Here is a 17,856-nt window from a genome sequence, read left to right as displayed (position 1 = left end):
TTTAGCTTTCACCCTTAGGGAGCCACTAAAGAAGTAAAAGCTTTCAAAAATGTGAACAGCAATTCATACCAAATGCAATAAGAAAACTGAAGGAAAACTCTCTTTGATCTGTTAAACTTTCATTTTGAGAGCATAATCTAAAAAGTTAAAATGGGAAGATGTTTCATTCTATAGTGGAACTAATACTTTTGTGGTAGTTATTTCCCGTAATAGCCGTCATGAATAATCAGACTTTAGGCCCAACCCTAGAGCTGCTACTGTACTGAAATGAATATGATAGTTTGTACTGAACCACAAAAATATTCCTGTAAGTGTATTAAAGACATTTCCAAAAGCAGAGAGACACAATACAAATGGTGTGCTCAAGACATTCTTGGCATTTAGCACTAATATTTTTACAATTGAGTTGCTGCTGACTCAATATGTCGAGCAGAATAAGAAAGCCAACTAAGTACGTTTATTTTCTTCTATTTTAAGGCCACACTGCACACAGTCTGTAGTGGACTGGATGAAATGGCCTGTTTTACATGTCATAGCAGCATTTCGACATGGTGCCAAGTAAACAGTCCCACCTAGTGGCGCAACACTGAGCTGATGTCTTCAGCAGATATCAAATATTTCCGAATGTTTTGTTATAATGCTGACCTAGATTCAAAATCAAAGAAACAACAGAAATGTCAGATGCTCATCTTGCTCCTTTTCATGGCTCTAGCTCTCTCACAAAAAGTCATAAACAGCATCAATGCCTGCTTTATATTCCTTAAAATGATCCAGTCCTCACAGCCATTAACATTCTGCCTCAACCTTGAGAAAACGATGAGTAAGGTACGATCAAGATTAAGTTCTGCGGATGGCTGATAATGAGGGGGAAAAAAAACTTTAGCAATTCTTTAGGTTATACACATGAAACAAGCGGAGATGTTTCCGTATCCACATTCACTTCATCTGGTGCCTGTGTGCTGACAAAGCCTGTAAAAGCACAGCGGGACCCCTACACACGATTAACTCGCTGATAATCTCTGATGGGTCCTTGCGCTGAAACTCCACTGTCAGCCTATTTGTAAAAGCCTAAAAGGACATTTTCACAATGCGGTGAACACATACGTATATGACTGTTTGAGCACAGCAAACTTGAGATCTTACAGTCTTCATCAATGGGTGGTGTAATGATTTAGTACAACACTGCAGATGAAAGCTTACAATAAGTGTTTGGGCTAAATCTACAAAATGTATCTGAGATATTATTGAGCAAAACAAAAGGCTCAAGCCTCAATATACAAAATAGCCAAATCTGACCTCAAAATGTATGTTTGTTGGTGAATTATAAACCAACAAGTCATGAGAATCATCAGAATGTGTGCTTTGGTGTGAGAATATAATATGTATAACCACATCAAATAAAATTCCCAATATTAAAATTTTGGGTTACTCTTTCATGATTTTGTCTAGGCCTCTGCCTTCAAAGCACCACAGTGATAGTATTTGAGGTTTGTGCTGAGGCGAGTAGCATTTGATCATCTATGATGCCCACAATATGCCAAGAAAAAAGCAGCAGACCCCTGCAGAGTTTATTTCCTTGGATGGTTCTCTGCGGTCTAACCTCTGCCGAGAAAAGGACTCTTGCTGAGTTTAGATAATGAACTGCTGTCTCCTTTTATGCTTCACACCCAAATGCTCCACACGTCACTGTAGCTAACACCTAAACCACCAAATCATGCAAGTTTGATTGGCTGGCTTTACCCTTTTTTTTGGTATTTATGTGAAACATGAACTCACAGCACACAGTGAGGAAAGCACAAGTCAGTATTTGCCCCCTCAAATCTGAAGAATATTTTATCATCTCACAGTTAGATGTTTACGGCTTGCAACTTTACACTTTGGGTTCAGACTCAATGCTCTTATCAGCGTTCCTTTACAGCAACCAACGGGAAACAAAGTTAGCATCTACCTTCGTCAACATAGTGGAGAAGTGAGCTAAACATCTTAGCAAAGGAATTTATGATAGAAAAAATTAAAAGCGGCACCAAAATGACTGAAGGCTTGCTAATGTTTCTCTGTCTATGCTGGATGTGTAAATGTAAACTGTCTGCTCACATGTTTGCCATGTCAACTTTATATGGTTGCCATGTCAACTTTATAGTGTAATATGTCGATGTTGTCTTTGCAGCTTTTCGTGCTACCACAGAGCAACCAAATAAGTTGTACTGTAGTTTGAAAGACATCTAAAGAAAAAGGATGGCATTATTCTATATTTTTCTTATAGATTAACTGTACATTCCAATACCCATACTTCATTAAGCATGCCAGAAAATAAGTAAAGTTCAAGGTGCAATGTTATGTAAGCTGGTATGTGTTCATAAGTGTAGGAAAAACATGCTGCTTGTTACAATTTGAAAAGTCTGCAATTCGTAACTAAGATATATTGACTAATTGTAATACGGTTAAATACAAATTAGAAAAGTTGCTGAAGGGCTGGTCTAGGATGTAACTTACTCTTCGGATGTATTCACTTGCTCCGACGCTGTGATCTTAAACTTAAAATAATTACTCATTCATTCCGCATTTTCCCTGCCTGGAGCACTAATTTAATTCCTAAAACAGCTACATTTAATTACACAAGTCTAAATAGGCCCACTTTTAAGTCCACTATACTACAGAGCATGTGTTAATGGTGAGGAAGGAACATGTGAACCTATTGATAAGTTCTCACTTGTAAAAGTTCATGGCACATAGCTACATACAATATATTAGGCACTGCCAGCCACACAAATGGTCTAATCCCATGGAAACACAGTCGCCACCACTAACATCGTCATGTCATTAGATTTCTGCTTATATAAAGCCATTAGAAAAAAGAAAAGAAAACCTGAATAAATTTGAGCGAATGACATCTCCTCATTGTGTTTAACTTAACCACCCCTTCCCACCTCTTACCTGAGTCCTTCTCAAAGCAAAGACAGCAGTGAGTCTGTAGTAGCCATGGTAACACCTGTGACAGATGAAAAGATGGATGACAGATATAGTACAATACAGCTGAGTCACACTGGTGCACACACAAGCACACACATACACACACACACACACACACACACACACACACATTGACTGAACGGAGCAACAACAATGGGAACATGTGGGTGTTAGCAGACAAGAGAAACTTGAGGGAGAGGCAGTGGGTGCCCTCCATTCACAATGGCTGCTTCTTGTACCCAAGGGAGAAACACACACCCACACATAAACACTTCACACCCACACATACCATGCATCATTCAGTTAATTCATTCATTGATCCAGAAGCAATCATTGTGTGAGCGAGTGACTCATTCATTGTGTGTAAAACTTCTCCCAGGTGCGACACACCGGCTTCACCCCCTTGAGCCTCCATCATCAGCCCTCAAGTGGGGGCACCTCTTTAAATTAAACAGTAAACAACAACAATAAGGGTGAAGGCTCGGCTCAAGTGCACCCGTTTTTGCCTCTCTTCCTACCTTTTTCAGCGCTGACATCTTCCTCCTCTGAGAAGGTCACTTCTTCTTCTTCTTCAATAGTAAACGGGCGGTAAACGAAGGAGAGGCGATCATGTCCCCTGGCATCCGTGAAGACGTTCATTGCCTCGTTCGTTAGAAACATCTGCAGAGAAGCGGTCGTAGTTTCCCATGTTGACGGCGGCACTGTGTTTTCTCCGCCAGCGCGAGTCCAGATGCGGCGACAGGCTTCATTCTTCAGAGATGAATTATAAAGCATTGATGATGTTGTGGTTCCTGATTGCGCAGCTCCTCTCGTAAAGGCAGCCAATATCAGACGCCATTTTTGCAAAGTCTGCACCTGCAGCAGCTTGCAGGCTACTTGTATTTACCAAATCAAACAAAAAATAATGTTATTTCTCCAAACCTGAAAATACAAACTTTAACAGAAAAAAGTAATAAATAAGTAAAATCATCGCTTTTATTCTAAGGCTATAATGGCATACTTTTTTCAAAGTGTAAATACACAAATAAAGGACTTTTACATGTTGGTTCAATAACTGTAGGCATAGGTAATGAATAGCCTAATAAGCTTGTAAATGAAGAAAAACAAGACATTTAATAAAACAAAAGCCTACTCTTAATCCTCCAAACGAGGAACTTTCAAATGTGTATGAAACGGTCTCCAAGTAAATACAATCCACATAATTAAAGATAAGACATTAATATTTAGATACAATGATTAAATCAAATAATGAGCACAAGCTGCAACATTAAGAATTAGCTTAAAGAAGGTTTTTAAAGGTGGATACTGACTTTGATTGAGCAGCCTGATGTTTAAAATAACAGAAAGTTTGCCTGTGAAAACCTTACTGAAGCAACTCATTGTATTTACAGGGGGGAAAACACTGTGCAGACCTTCAGCAGCTGCTGTTGAAGTGACCTTGGGTGACTTACTTTACTCCAGCAGAGCTTCTCGACAGGCCAGTGATGGTTTGACGGCTGTGTCCCTGGGCAGCTCCTGTGGGGTTTGGGATCAGCAGTGTACTGGCAAAGCACAAGCTCAGCATTATATTTCCTCGTAATTGACATCAGGAGGCAAGTTACCTTACCAAGCTGCACCTTAACCTTAATCCACTGTACCTTTTATTTTTGTCTTTTACCTGCAGCCCAGAACTCACAGCTAAAGTCTTGATATGTTCTTCCACTTACCTTTGCCCTCTTAATGATAAACAAATAACATTTTGTAAAAGTTTCTTCCAGACATTTAGGACATATTTGCAGGGTAAGCAAATATAGCTCTGTTTTAAAGTGCGCTATAGCTCTACAGACAATGTTTATGGAAATACAAGTGAGTGGGATTAGTTTGGGGAGATATGACAAGTTGCTGAAGAAGCTGAAACTCACAGAAAAATCATGTGGGTACAAGATTTACCAAATAATGATTGAATACAAATCCAAATGTCAACCCATAGAGCCAGAATATTGTCAATAAAGTAAGGAAAATGTCAAGTAAAAATTCCCACACCTTTTGGAAGCCACATAATGTATGATTAAGCTTTGTTTCATTCAAACTTCAAACTAACAACGTCACTAACTGTTCTGCATTAAACCAGCTGTTTGATACCAATGACTATGGAATAATACTGCCAACACTTCAACTATTCTACTGCACTGCTTCCACTTACTTACTTACTGTTTCACCTGTTTACATCTCCTGTTTGTATCTGCACTAATCATATATGTTAATGTACATATTCAACCTGTTCTCATCACATCACACATATACATTTACTACATTACTGTTTACATTCCAGTTTTATTTACTATGAATGTTCACCTGTTTAACAGTTTTGTATTATACGGTGTTGTCCAGTTTTAGTCATACTATTTTATGTCTTTCTATTAGATTGTACATACTTTTTTTTTTTTTTTACATATCTGTTTAAATTTGTTTGAGGGAGCGGAGCTACGAATTTATTAGCTGATGACAGCTTCACTAGTCATGGTGTAAATTACAATAATGAATTAAATCAAAAGAATTATGAAATATATATATTTTAAAACCTATTAATTTTATTATCAACAAGATGTTGACCTTTTTTTATCTTGTTCTCGGTCAAATACTTCATTTATGTTTCTTGTATTTTACAGAAATAAAAATAAAAACATTACTCTTGTCAGTGTTGAATTTGGGCGCTAGATGGCGCCATAGACAATCGTCTTCACTATGCTCTGTCCATTGTGCTGAAACAATTACAAGTAGCCTACTCCACATCTTAGCACATTTCGTAGCTGTGCAAAATCACAAAATTTCGAAGCTGTGCAAAATCAAAAACAAACATACAATGGTGACAAATGTATACAAAAATGCACATATGTATTATCATCATCATTATTGCACTTTATTTCATTGTATTACAACTCTAATGCCTTTTCTCTTGATAGTTTCTGAGTATTATTAACATTAATATCATTGCTGAAATGACAAGGAACTTAGAACCTTGTATTCTTATGATTGTTTAAATTAATTTTATTACCAACAAAAATGTTTGATCTTTTTAATCTTGTTCTCGGTCAATAACTTCATTTATGTTTCTTGTATTTTAAAGAAATACAAATACTAGTATCACTTTCATTACTCAGTCAGTGTTGAATTTGGGCACTAGATGGCGTCAGAGACAATCCTCTTCACTGTGCTCTGTCCATGGTGCTGAAACAATTACAAGTAGCCTAACGTACATTCGGAAGTAGTTGTTCAAAATCACAAACAAACATACAACTACGACATTTGAATACAAAAATGCACATATGTCTTACTATTATCGTTATAATTGCACTTTATTTTACTGTATTACACAATTCATATGCCTTTTTTCTTGCTAGTTTTTATTATTAGGCTAATAATATATCATTACTGAAATGACAAGCTTAGAACTTTTTACCATTATGATTGTATAATTAAGGTTTAACAATAAAATATCTTAAATCTTGAGATTCTCAAAGGTCCATTCCCAGTCTCATCTGAAAGGTGGATAGCCTACATAAGTTTCATTTATCGTGCTGTCAGGACATTTTATTATTTAGCCTACATACTTCTGGGAAATATAAATCCCTCAAAGGACAAAGAGCGTTAAATTAAGTTAAATTAAGCTACCTAACTTCAATTCTATTGATTATAGGCCTACTTTGTTTAGGTACAGTTAGAGCTCCTGTATGGACGGTAGGACCTCACGAGACGGGTGGAACCACTGAAACCTCTTCAATGACACAAATCACAGTACTAACTTTTAACTGTTCAACCTGCGTACTTGGATTTTCCATGATTGAGTGAATGCTATGTGACGTAATCCAGGCCGTCTGAAGCTGTAACCTGTTACCCGCGTGCCGCCACCACCACACCTGCAATTTCAAGATAATTAGTCACCAACCGGTTTAACGGCTTCCTCGCGCTGCTTCACCACCAGCAGCACAGCATTCCGTTCGATTGACTTCACATGATCTATTCCTATCGTAACATTGTGTGAAAACATTTTCAAAACATTGTTTTTAGTTATGTCATTAAAACCATTCATGTCGTTGCTTCAACGTGAAGCTGCTGCGCAACCAGTTTATTTCTGCCTCCTCCTCTGCTTTTTGTCGCATTGGATTTAAAGGCGAAGCAGAGTTGGATTTTATTAGGAAAAGGACCAATGTATATATATGGTGCATTTCTTTTTAAGCCTATAGCTGCTTGCTGAACATGGGACATCGGGCAAACATGATTATCGGCCGGTGAAGTGTGGTGAATTTCGTGGAGACGGGACGCAGGAAAAAAAAAAACCCGACAGACAAGTCGAAGAAACCCGCCGGACGGCCGGAGACTAGGCTGGAAGGCGTCCAGCTGGCAGTCTGAACAGGTAGGATGAATGAATGTAGCTGCAGGGTAACGGTGTGTGCAGTTTAGCTTACATGGTTGGGTGCTACGTGTCATAGCCAAAATAGTTGCCCACAATAAAACCATCCATCCCAGTATGCATTGTTATTGTTGGAAGAAAACGTGACTCCAAACTTAATTTACCAACCGGACGTTTTAATGTTGCGTGGCTCTTTGAAACCTTTAATACGTAGCACAGCGTATATCTCAGACATTTTACAAATTGATAGAAAGACACGTTAAAACGGCATACAAGTCACTATTCAATGCCTTCATTTAATATCAGTTCTTGGGTTGAGGGTGAGTTATTGTCTAGCCTAATAAAGTGGTCTGTGGAGGCTTGTCAGCAGTGTCTCTGTTGTAAAAGATTACATTATTAGTGTTTCATAGAAAATCATATGCCGAATTCCCCTGGGAATACAAGCCTATATGTTTTGTTGAGGGTTAATTATGATGTTCAATGTTTGTGTCATTTCTTAAAACTAAGGTAAGCTTAAATAGCCAGATTGCTTGTCCTGTCCTGTCCCAAAGTTATTGGCAGTAGGATGCTCTGTAACAAACACTAATCTCAAATAACCCCATGGGCCATTGTCATGTTGGGGAACATGTTTATTCGATTCTGCACTAAACATTTCCTGACCTTTCTCTTGACATGTTGCACTCATTTTGTTCTGCTGATCAAGAGATCAGCGGTGAGTCATCCTCGATTACAAGATTCATGTTTATTCCCTCCCATCTAGACAGCAGTGGGCCTCACAAAACGGAGGACGCAGTGAAGGACACAGCTACCCACCCCTGCTGGATCATGGGTAACCACACAGGCAAAGACTACCAGAGCACTACAGGTACCTGAAAGGGACAAAGATAAACAATGAGTTTATTTATGGAACAATGACACAGACAATTTGGCGGAAATGTTCGTGTCTGTTAAATTTTGAAGAATTATACAAATGCATTGTCCATACGTGCAGAATGAATACTGAAAATGAGAACTTTAGACACATATTGTGTGAGACAGTTTATTTTGACTAGTGGGCATATAGATTTTTGCAACACAGCACTGCATGTTTTGCAGTAGGCCACTACACAAGGGGTTACCTGTGTGAGGATGAATCACAAAGTGAGGCTGCATATTGCCAGTACCCTAATGTAGCTACCCTGTTTGTCTGAACCAGAACTGCTGTGAAAACCTTGCAGTGAAATACAAACCACATCCCAGAGGATTAAGATGAAAGTTTGATTCAGCAACATCTTTTTTTAAGGCTCTCTCATGCCTTTAGCATCCCTCACTTCAAAGCCAGCCGTGTTGTTTTTTTCTCAGCTAATGTGTGACTGGGAAATTGCCCTGCGCAGCCGTACACGTCTCGTTTCCTAACTGAAGACACTCAGCTGTTCCAAATGTTGCTCCTTGTTGGATGTCAGTATGCAGGGAGTGGGCTCTAGCTGGAGGATGAGAATAGCTTCCTTGCAGTGTATCTGTGCGGACGCAGGATGCTGCTGCTGCTACTAGGGAAATGATGAGTGTGCAGAATCCTGCAGCACAGAACAAGGACAAGGAGGATGAAGGAGCATGAACTTAGTTTTGCATGAGTTTATAACTAAATCACACCAAGAACATAATATCAGCATCATATAGAAACCACAGAGCTTTTGTACTAACGGCTTGACAATTTGGATGATGATTCACGGTACAGAAATCAGGCTAAAAAAACGACGTCAAATCATTCTTTTTAGAGGTGCATGTTTTATGCAGAATGCTGGCAGCGTTGATGATGGATGTGATTGCCCTGTGGCAGTACTGAGAGCATCTGTTAGACAGTGGATCAGGGTAAAATCACCTTGCATCTTGCCACATGGGGGATCAGTATGTGAGCCAAGACTCTGGCCTGAGAGGCTTTTCTGCTGCATCAGTCAGCCCAGGACAGTAACTAAGGGAGCGGACACTGGGTGCATCGAGGAAAAGAAGATGAAGAGGGCTTTGATTTCAACACGCTTTTTCAACTTCTATTAGATGAGTTTAAGGCTCAGGAAAGTCCCATTTTTTTCTCTTTTACCTCCCTGTCTGTTTTACAGTTGATTCCCCCCCCCCCCCCCCCTCTTAAGTTTCTCCTTTAGATTTCTTCCACACGCCTCCTACCACGCCCTCAGAGGCAACGCTGACTGCCATGGCCTTGTCCCCTGCAGCTTCCTCTTCCAAGGCACAGACGCCGGCCGGCAGCCCCAGCCCCTCCCTCACTACCTCTCCAAGCGCTGACTGGACACAGAAAGTCTCTGCTCCCTTAGAATGGGCCGTCATCAGCGTAGACAGCGTCAACAGCACGGAAACCAACGTGAGCGATGCAGCGGCGAGGCACGGGGATGCGGAAAGCAGACCGGTCAGCCCGGTCAGTCGGCCGCCTTCAGAACACACCTGGCTGGAGCGCGACAGTGGAGTAGAGCCCCAGGTTGCAGCAGAGAGAGCCGGAGAGGAGATGACCCTGGTTTTACTCAGTCTGATGGAGCACTACCGGGCTTCAGGTCTGAGCTCCAGCACTGATGTTACCACAGGAGCAGTGGGTAGGTCCACTATCTTCACTCTTTTCATCCTTAAAGAGGCTTTGGTTCAACTGTCATTGACCTCTTGTGAATATCAGAAGACACTGCAACTCTACTTACAGATTATTGCTAACTTCCTCAAAACTTAAACTGTCAATTATTCCTTGTCTTTCCTTAATTTGTCTGATTTAGTAATGCGTCATGAATCATTTTTCTGGATAGTTGTGCTTTACTGAATATAGCAGAAAATGGACTAAGTAAATGGCCTTTCTTATTTGCTTACCTGACACAATGTAAGGAAACATGGTCAAAACTGAAACAACACTGGCCCAGATATCTTGACTTTAAGTCACCAGTGAGATGAGCTTCAAAAACACAGGATCCTACATTTCTAATGCAACTTAGCTGCATCTTTTGGAACACCATTCCCCTGCCTGGTACATGCCTACATCTTTCCACCTCCTTGTCTCATTTAGTAATCCAGGAATTCTGTTTTAAAAAAAGTAAGTAGTGATTAGTGGTACAATAGCCCTAACTAAGATTCCCCCGATGACATTATAATGGTCCATTTAGGTTTACTACTGCCAGTTCCCCGATTTATATCACTGGGATGGTTAAATGGAACAGGGCCACCGTCGACATTTTCCTGTTCTGATTAAAACTAATAGGAGATAGTGCATGTTGTTTCAAAGTAAATAAATAATTATCCTGATTGCAGATGTCAAACTTTAAATATATATTTTTCACTCAACCTTGTGTGCTTTTTTTGCTTCATTTTCGAATTGTTGACAGAGCTGATCAGGCGCCTGATAACCGAGAAAGATGAACTGGTTGAAGAAGTGGACACACTGAGAGAGACACTCAGTGTGAGTTGGGCCTTGGGTCCTATGGAAATGCACCTTCTTGGCCTTGAATGCCACCATAGCCCTGTTTCCAAACAGGAGGGGTAGAGTCGGAGCATTGCATTCTCACGCCAAAATACACGTTATCACACATTGCACCCTTTTTAAAACAAATATTTAAACAGCAAGAGATCAGATGCACCGGTAATACACAGTATCAAGTAGAAGATGATATTGTCTCTTTACCATTTTGTCCTTTGTCTGTTTACCTCCCTGGCAGACAGAGCGGTTGGAGTGGCATCAGTTCCAGTGCGACCTGCAGGTTGCGGTGTCGGTGGCCGATCGGCTGCGGGTGGAGTCGGAGCAGGCCCTGACTCTGGTCCAGGAGAGCCACAGGGCTGTGGAGGAGCAGCTGGTTCAGGCCCTCAGTTGTCAGCAGGAGAAGGACCGAGAGCTGGAGCATCTGAGAGTCCAGCACACAGACGTCTGCAGCAAACTGACTGAACTGGCCCAGCAGCGGCTACAGGAGCGGGCCGAGCTCCAGGCCCTGAGGAACACCTGCAGGGTGACACATGCAGCGGATTGGGTCAAACAGGCAGAGAGACGAGACTCTGAGGAAACAAATGACGCTGTGGAGGAAAAACCCAAAGAAGTCGAAGCGAAAAATGTTGAAAAGCAAAAGGAAGAGAATGAAACAAATGAAGAGGTGTATGATAGAGTTGTGGGTCATGATCCTGAGGAGGCGAACGGATCAGCGAGCCTGCTGCTGATACGGAAAGGGGTGGCGGAGGGATACCTACGCAGTTTGGCCGCCTTGGATAAAAAGAAAGAAGGGTGTGGGCAAAAAGATCCAAGAAGGATTGTGATGCTGTCTGAACGATCTTGGTGAGTCGAGAGGAATGTTTACAATACAGCCACCTGTTATCAATAGAAAACTTTCTTTAAACATGCAAAATAATGTATTTCAGGAGTCTCTCTCGTCTCCCACTCCCATCGGTCTCCTCCAGTGAGAATGGGATACCCCACACAAGCACAACGTTGCCGCTATGCAAGGTATAGTCATTGATATTAAAAGGTTTGTGTTTCTTCATGGATCATTGTCGGAATTTTCCGGGAAGTGGTAGGCATTTTTAGAATCAGTCCGTTGTGTAATCTCTAAACTTTTCCAGAAAGAAGAGCCGCCAAAACGGAGAAGGTTGGACCGTGTTTTACAGCGGCAGGACAGCTGGTCCAGCTTTTATACAGGTGAGCCGAAACCTACCGTAGTAAACCACTTTATGCTTTTTGACACATCTTATTAAGTTTACAGTTATTAGACTGTGGATGAATATTTGTCTTGCAGGAAAACAGGATGATGACCGAAGCTCAGATTACATCAAGTAAGAAACTATTAAACCCTTTTTCGTGTACATGTGGTTTTACTTTTATTACTGTCTTTTAATGTGTTTTGTTTAAGCACTTTAGAACTATGTTAAAGCTCCCATATTGTGCAAATGCACTTTTCCGATGTTTTTGAACATAATTATGGGTCTACGGTGTGCCTACAGACTGCCAAAGTATCAAAAAAAAGAAAGCTCTCTCCTTTTCTCACTCTCCCCCTTTCTGAAACCCTCCACCTCTCCACCCAATATACTCCAGTCAGAATTCTCCCCGTTTCTGACGTCAAAAACTGGAAAGCCAGAAGCTTCCACTGTGCAGTCCACCCCCCTATTTCTTATTGGTCCACGGCCCCGAGATCCTCTCGAAAAATATTCCTTCACCCCCATGTTGTTTGTTTGTTGCTAAGCGACAAGATGCCTGTAGTACGGCAAAACATGATGAATGTTGCATAAATGTTTTTATTGGTATTTTTGCCTGACTGGTGTATAGCTATTAGCTTTGGGACAAGCATTCATCTTTTGCTCATAAAAACATATTTCTATTCCCCACACCAGTCTGGAAATGCCTCGTTTTTAACAGGACAAAGGATTGGAAGGTATACTGAAGAAGTCTGACTTTGAAGATAATTTTTTCACTGATTTTAGTGGTATTGTTAGCAGCTAGCTCCCGAGCTAGCTTCGCAGTAGCCACCATCTTTTGCAGCATTTTTATTGTGAACATGCCGTTTCCATTGGCGTGTGGCTGTCAGTGCATCTGTATGAACATAGTCTTTCATGTAGACAAGGATAGGTCATGTCAAACTGTTCAAAGTGCGTTACTAGCACTAGACTTGGTTCTTCTCATGGGTAGGCTAAACCTAACTGTGCTAACAGGCTATACGTCATCATTGTTTACAAACAGACAGAGGGCGAGGCGTATCTGGCTTCGCTTCCAGACAGGGGGCGGGGGGAGCTCAAAGATTGTATATTTACGAGGGGAGCTGCAGCTCTTTTTAAAAAATAGGCCATTGTGAGATTAGCTGAACATCAGCATAGTACAATAAATTATCTGAAAGTTTTTTTTCAGCAAACAATTGAAGAAAAACGTATTAGAGACCACTAAGACCATATAATATGGTGTATAATAGAACCGAAAAGTGTATAATATGGGAGCTTTAAAACAAATATTTCAGACCTCAGGATGGGTTCAGTGCTCTGCTGAGACGTCATGGCGGCTCCAGAAGGAACTCCCTGCTGCGCTGGAGCCAGAGTCGTACCCAAGGTTACAAGGTTAGAGAGGACGAATTCTGGGTGTGCAACAAAATACCTCTTTTAAATTGTTATACCAGTTATCTCTTGTCTTCATTGTGTTCGTTGTGTGGCAGAATATTGAGATCACAAACTTCAGCAGCAGCTGGGAGGACGGCTTGGCATTCTGTGCCGTTTATCACACGTATTTACCAACTAACATCCCGTACGACACACTCAACCCAGCAGACAAGGTAAAACTGATTTGAAAGTCTCAAAGGTTGTCGTATTCAGAAAAGATAAATATAACAGCTATCCTTTCAAAAATGTTGAATGCATAACTGAACAGTTCGTCTGTAAAAATGTTTAGCTGATGATATAAGAGATGTTTCTGACTCAAACGTTTTTACAGAGAGAAAACCTTGGCCTTGCTTTTACGACAGGAGAGAGTGTGGGAATCACAGCCACCATGGTGAGACATTTGTTTGTTTTCAGGACTTTGAATGGAGTTATTTAAAACTTGCATTATAACATTATCTTTGCGTGTGGCAGACCGTGGAAGAGATGCTGAAGGTGGACGGGCCGGACTGGCAGAAGGTCCTGGGTTACGTCGAAAGCATTTTCCGTCACTTTGAGATGTGAAGTTGTTTTCCATAATTGCTAAAGGAAAGAATAGATTCACCACAAGAGGGAGCTCTACTCACAATAAACCAACCAGTCGGGGTTTAAAAATGTGACGCAAAATATTAGATTTTATGACATTTTTAATGTAGGAGTACAGTAATCTTAACAGATGGATGAAACTGAACATTGAGTGTATTTTAATTGTTCTACACACTTTCTCTTCAGATCCAAATAGCTGCAGGGTGATAATGCACAAGACACAAATAAGATTTTTCAGTTTTACAATTGGTATAAAATACAAACACTGTTCAAAGTTAATTTCCCATTTGTTACTGGGTGCACTGGTTTGCCTTTAAAAAATAAATACAAAAAACAATGAGCACTTTATGATGAAAGCTATATTTTGATTAGTGGGTGATTTCAGAATCTGGGGCACTTTTAGTTTTATTTATCTTGATTAATACTTAATGCAATACATGGATCTGTTCTATCATGGAGGTTGTTATCATGTCGGCACACACTCAAACCACACAAAACAAAGACAAGGGATCAGCGATGAACCCAGATTTTATCTTGCAGTAGCAATGTTTTAAACTAGAGTCTATAAAGATAATTGAGGAAATGTATATATGTAAATGTATGTAAGTGCTTCCATATTTTTATGAATATGGTTAACATATGAATGTTGTTGCCAAAGCCTCAATGCAATAATAAAGTTATGTATATGGAAGTTGTTTTTCCTACCTTATTTCACCATAAACACAAGATTCACAGAAATCCTTTTTATTTTAATATATATAACAAAAGACATTCGATACACTTGACAGTATAAAAATGGTATATTAAAATTGTATCTAAAAAAAACATGGCATTAAAATAAAATGGCAATAGTGTAACAAATAAATACAGAAATACATAAGCAATAATTTAACATGTGCGCAAGGGTGCTTTAAATGAAACCATAATGTAGATAAGGAACGTATTAGTGTTACGAGTTGGAATCTATATTATCCATTTCTCAAGAAGAGCACTTAAAAAAAGATGTTGGAATAACAAGTATGTTCATAATGATCCAAAGCAGATGAAAGTAACCTTGTAGTCGACCCGTAAAAATGGGAGATAACGCCTATGAAGCTGGAATGGCGCCTCCTATAGGTGGTGTTGACAGTGGTGGCAGGAGGAGAGACTTCAGTTTAGCCGACATGGCTGCAATTTCAGGGTCCTGGGTTTCATACATCTTCACCAATCTGGCGAATTTTAGGACACCTGAAAGTGAAGCAAAGCCTTGATCAATGTTATGAAGCATGCTGAGAAGTGGTGGTAAAAAAAAAACGATTCATGTAAAAATTGCTATTCCTATCTCCTGTGATTTTAAATGGATTTCTAATTTGCCAAAAATTTAATTTTAAAATATGTAGGGGAGAGTGGGTGAGTTGTGCCGGGGGTGAAGTGCCACCCCTTGTTTCTAGAAAACCATTGAAGAAATTGGTCAAGTGACTACATATTTTTGAAGAGCCATCCATTTGACTCATCCTGCAAAGAAGGGAGACACATGGTATGAGATGTAAACTCATTTAGGCTTAAAAAACAGTGTTTTGCCTTTCCCAGTAAAATTTCTATGATCAAGGTTTTTGATTATTGTGACTGAACAATTATAGACAAGTTTGAAAACATTTTGACTAATGTTTTAATGCTTTAGTATCCTACACTGTGAGTCTATACAGTTAGCACAATGTTAGCCCTAAACTGCTGCATCATGCTAGTTTTTCCAAAATGCTAGGGTTGGGGTAAATGGTGCCAAAGGGCCTGGGGTGAGTTGTGCCAGTGGCAAGGCTGTATATGGTCACCAAAAAGAAAGTGATTGTCTATGGTAGCTCAGAAGACACTGACATAACTGATGAGAGTTCAGATGGCCAGAATGATGATGATGATGGTGACAAAGATCTGTCTGCTGGTGACTTTGTCATTGTGAGCTTTGCAGGTAATACCAACTAGACATAGTTTAAGAAAATTGTTGAAACGGAACCTACGGGCTTGGCTGCTATGGTTATGTGTGGGTTGGTTAGGATTAGGGTAATCATTTTCCTTAAGGTTATTTTCATTAAAAAGAACATGTTTGCAGGGCCAGCCTTATATTACAAGGGTATATTTCTGTCAAAAGATTTTGCTTTAATCCCTGCTGATACAATTCACCCTTTTTTACAGTGCATCTGTAAAATCCAGGTATCTGTCGACACCTATACATGCACAATGTATTTGTGTTAAAAATGTCCTTTCTGTATGACATATTGTTATCCAGCCAAAGCACTTTAGGAGCATGCTGCCCAACACTTACCCTCTCCTTCATTGTTGAAGCCATATGCTTTGATAACCTCCTGTTGAATCAGCGTGGCCACAGGGAGCACCAGCTGCAGCATCTTGCCCATGTCGTTGCAGGCACTTTCTCGAGCCTCATCCATCCTTGCAGCGTTATCTGGTACAGAGAAGGCCTGGATCACCTCGCTCAGTACCACTGTGAACCAACAAACAAAACATCAGAAGGTATATTGCTTCTACTGTGTGTCAACACTGCAAAGCAAATAGATGTTTCAAGCAGCACATGAAGACAGCATCTTCGAAATACAAGTCAACTCAATCAGTGCTTTTGAATAATATAATGATAATTATGGTAATAATAATAAACCTGAGAAAATAGATTACAGTTGTCAGACCTCGGGTCATCAGGCAGTTTCACATGTTTGGAAGTATTACCATTATTTATTCAGTATGTAAAATGTGGATCACTTACAATAAAAGAACAGAAGATGAGCTAGAAAAAGTAAACTTTATAGAATGTATCCAGTTCTTCTCACCTCTGGTCTGCTCCACAGTGAGGGTGGGCTGCTGTGCTGGAGCTGAGGCCATGTCTGCAGAGAAATTTGATAAAATACTGTACTCAGATAGGCTATTTACAGTGAACAGAGAGAAACAAAAGGGCTTCAAAGAGGACGGTTTTACAGTACACTTTATTTGAGTTTGATATATCTAATACAGAAGTTTTTAATACATTTTTATTTAATATCTTACCTGCCTAATGTTCTGTGTTATGCGTGTTTATTTTGTCATTTACTTTAATTATTACTGCTGCAAAAGGGGGATAAGTCTGATCCATTTGAAAGACATAATAAAGTATTCCCTTTATCCATCCACACGATAAAAATATTACATTTTAATGCAAGTAATACTACATGCAGATGATATAAGATTACGCTCTCTGATCGTTTATGGAGTCAGTGATTCTTGAGTATATGCTTGTTGTCAAAATCAAATTTAGTCAAAATCAGTATCAGTTGTGTGTGAGCTGAAAGAAAAATCCGGTGTTATGTCGATGGTATGTTGCTGTGACTAGCAGTATGTCCATTTACAGAGACTGTGTACTAACAGGTGATTATTATTTTTCTCATCGTACACAGTGTAACTAGACCGATATCCGGTGAGGAGATATTCAATGATTTTGACAAAAAGTGATTTTGACAACAAGCATTCTCCAGAATCGCTCACTCTATCTTTAACTCTAAATATAGTTTATCTAGTAAACTTAAAGCTATAAGTCGTGAAACCTAACGTTAAGTTATCCTCATTTTAGGGGACACCTAATTATATTTTGTTAAAGATGACACGCCAACATAAAAAGCTCGGGCTGAACGTTGATTTCACGTCTGAATCACCGACCGTTGACTTTTCTCTCTAACAAGCTAATGTAAGCAGATACCAACAGCGAAAATACACATATTCACAATAAAAGATAAACCAAAGAAAGGTTTAAAAACTCACCACTGATGAAAACAACCTAGCTCGTAGCAGAACCTGTAAGGAGCTGCCAGAAAACG

At 39.8% G+C, this 17,856-nt stretch overlaps 2 protein-coding genes across 2 annotated transcripts in view; both read right to left on the bottom strand.

Moving 5' to 3' along the window:
- The window catches only part of LOC307266215 (disks large-associated protein 2-like), a gene marked incomplete at both ends in the record, with an annotated part of 96,715 nt that extends 93,209 nt beyond the window's left edge, over positions 1 to 3,506 (bottom strand). Inside the window, 2 exons of the mRNA XM_080048190.1 lie at positions 2,935 to 2,989; positions 3,489 to 3,506. Of these exons, the coding sequence (XP_079904316.1) occupies positions 2,935 to 2,989; positions 3,489 to 3,506 (73 nt within the window). The remainder of the gene's footprint in view (positions 1 to 2,934; positions 2,990 to 3,488) is intronic.
- An 11,256-nt stretch (positions 3,507 to 14,762) lies between these two features.
- Positions 14,763 to 17,847, bottom strand: grcc10 (gene rich cluster, C10 gene). Its single transcript, XM_080047822.1, has 4 exons — positions 17,801 to 17,847; positions 16,840 to 16,893; positions 16,323 to 16,499; positions 14,763 to 15,253 (listed from the first exon to the last, which is right to left on the bottom strand). The coding sequence occupies exons 2-4, from the start codon at positions 16,889 to 16,891 to the stop codon at positions 15,114 to 15,116; spliced, it is 369 nt and encodes a 122-aa protein (XP_079903948.1). The 5' UTR covers positions 16,892 to 16,893; positions 17,801 to 17,847; the 3' UTR covers positions 14,763 to 15,113.
- Between the last annotated feature and the right edge of the window lie 9 nt (positions 17,848 to 17,856).

The sequence above is a fragment of the Ammodytes marinus genome, assembly GCF_949987685.1.
Source record: "Ammodytes marinus genome assembly, chromosome: 19".
In the NCBI taxonomy this organism is placed as follows: domain Eukaryota; kingdom Metazoa; phylum Chordata; class Actinopteri; order Uranoscopiformes; family Ammodytidae; genus Ammodytes; species Ammodytes marinus.
Note: the sequence above shows the minus strand (reverse complement) of the source record. Positions and strands in the feature narration are given on the sequence as shown.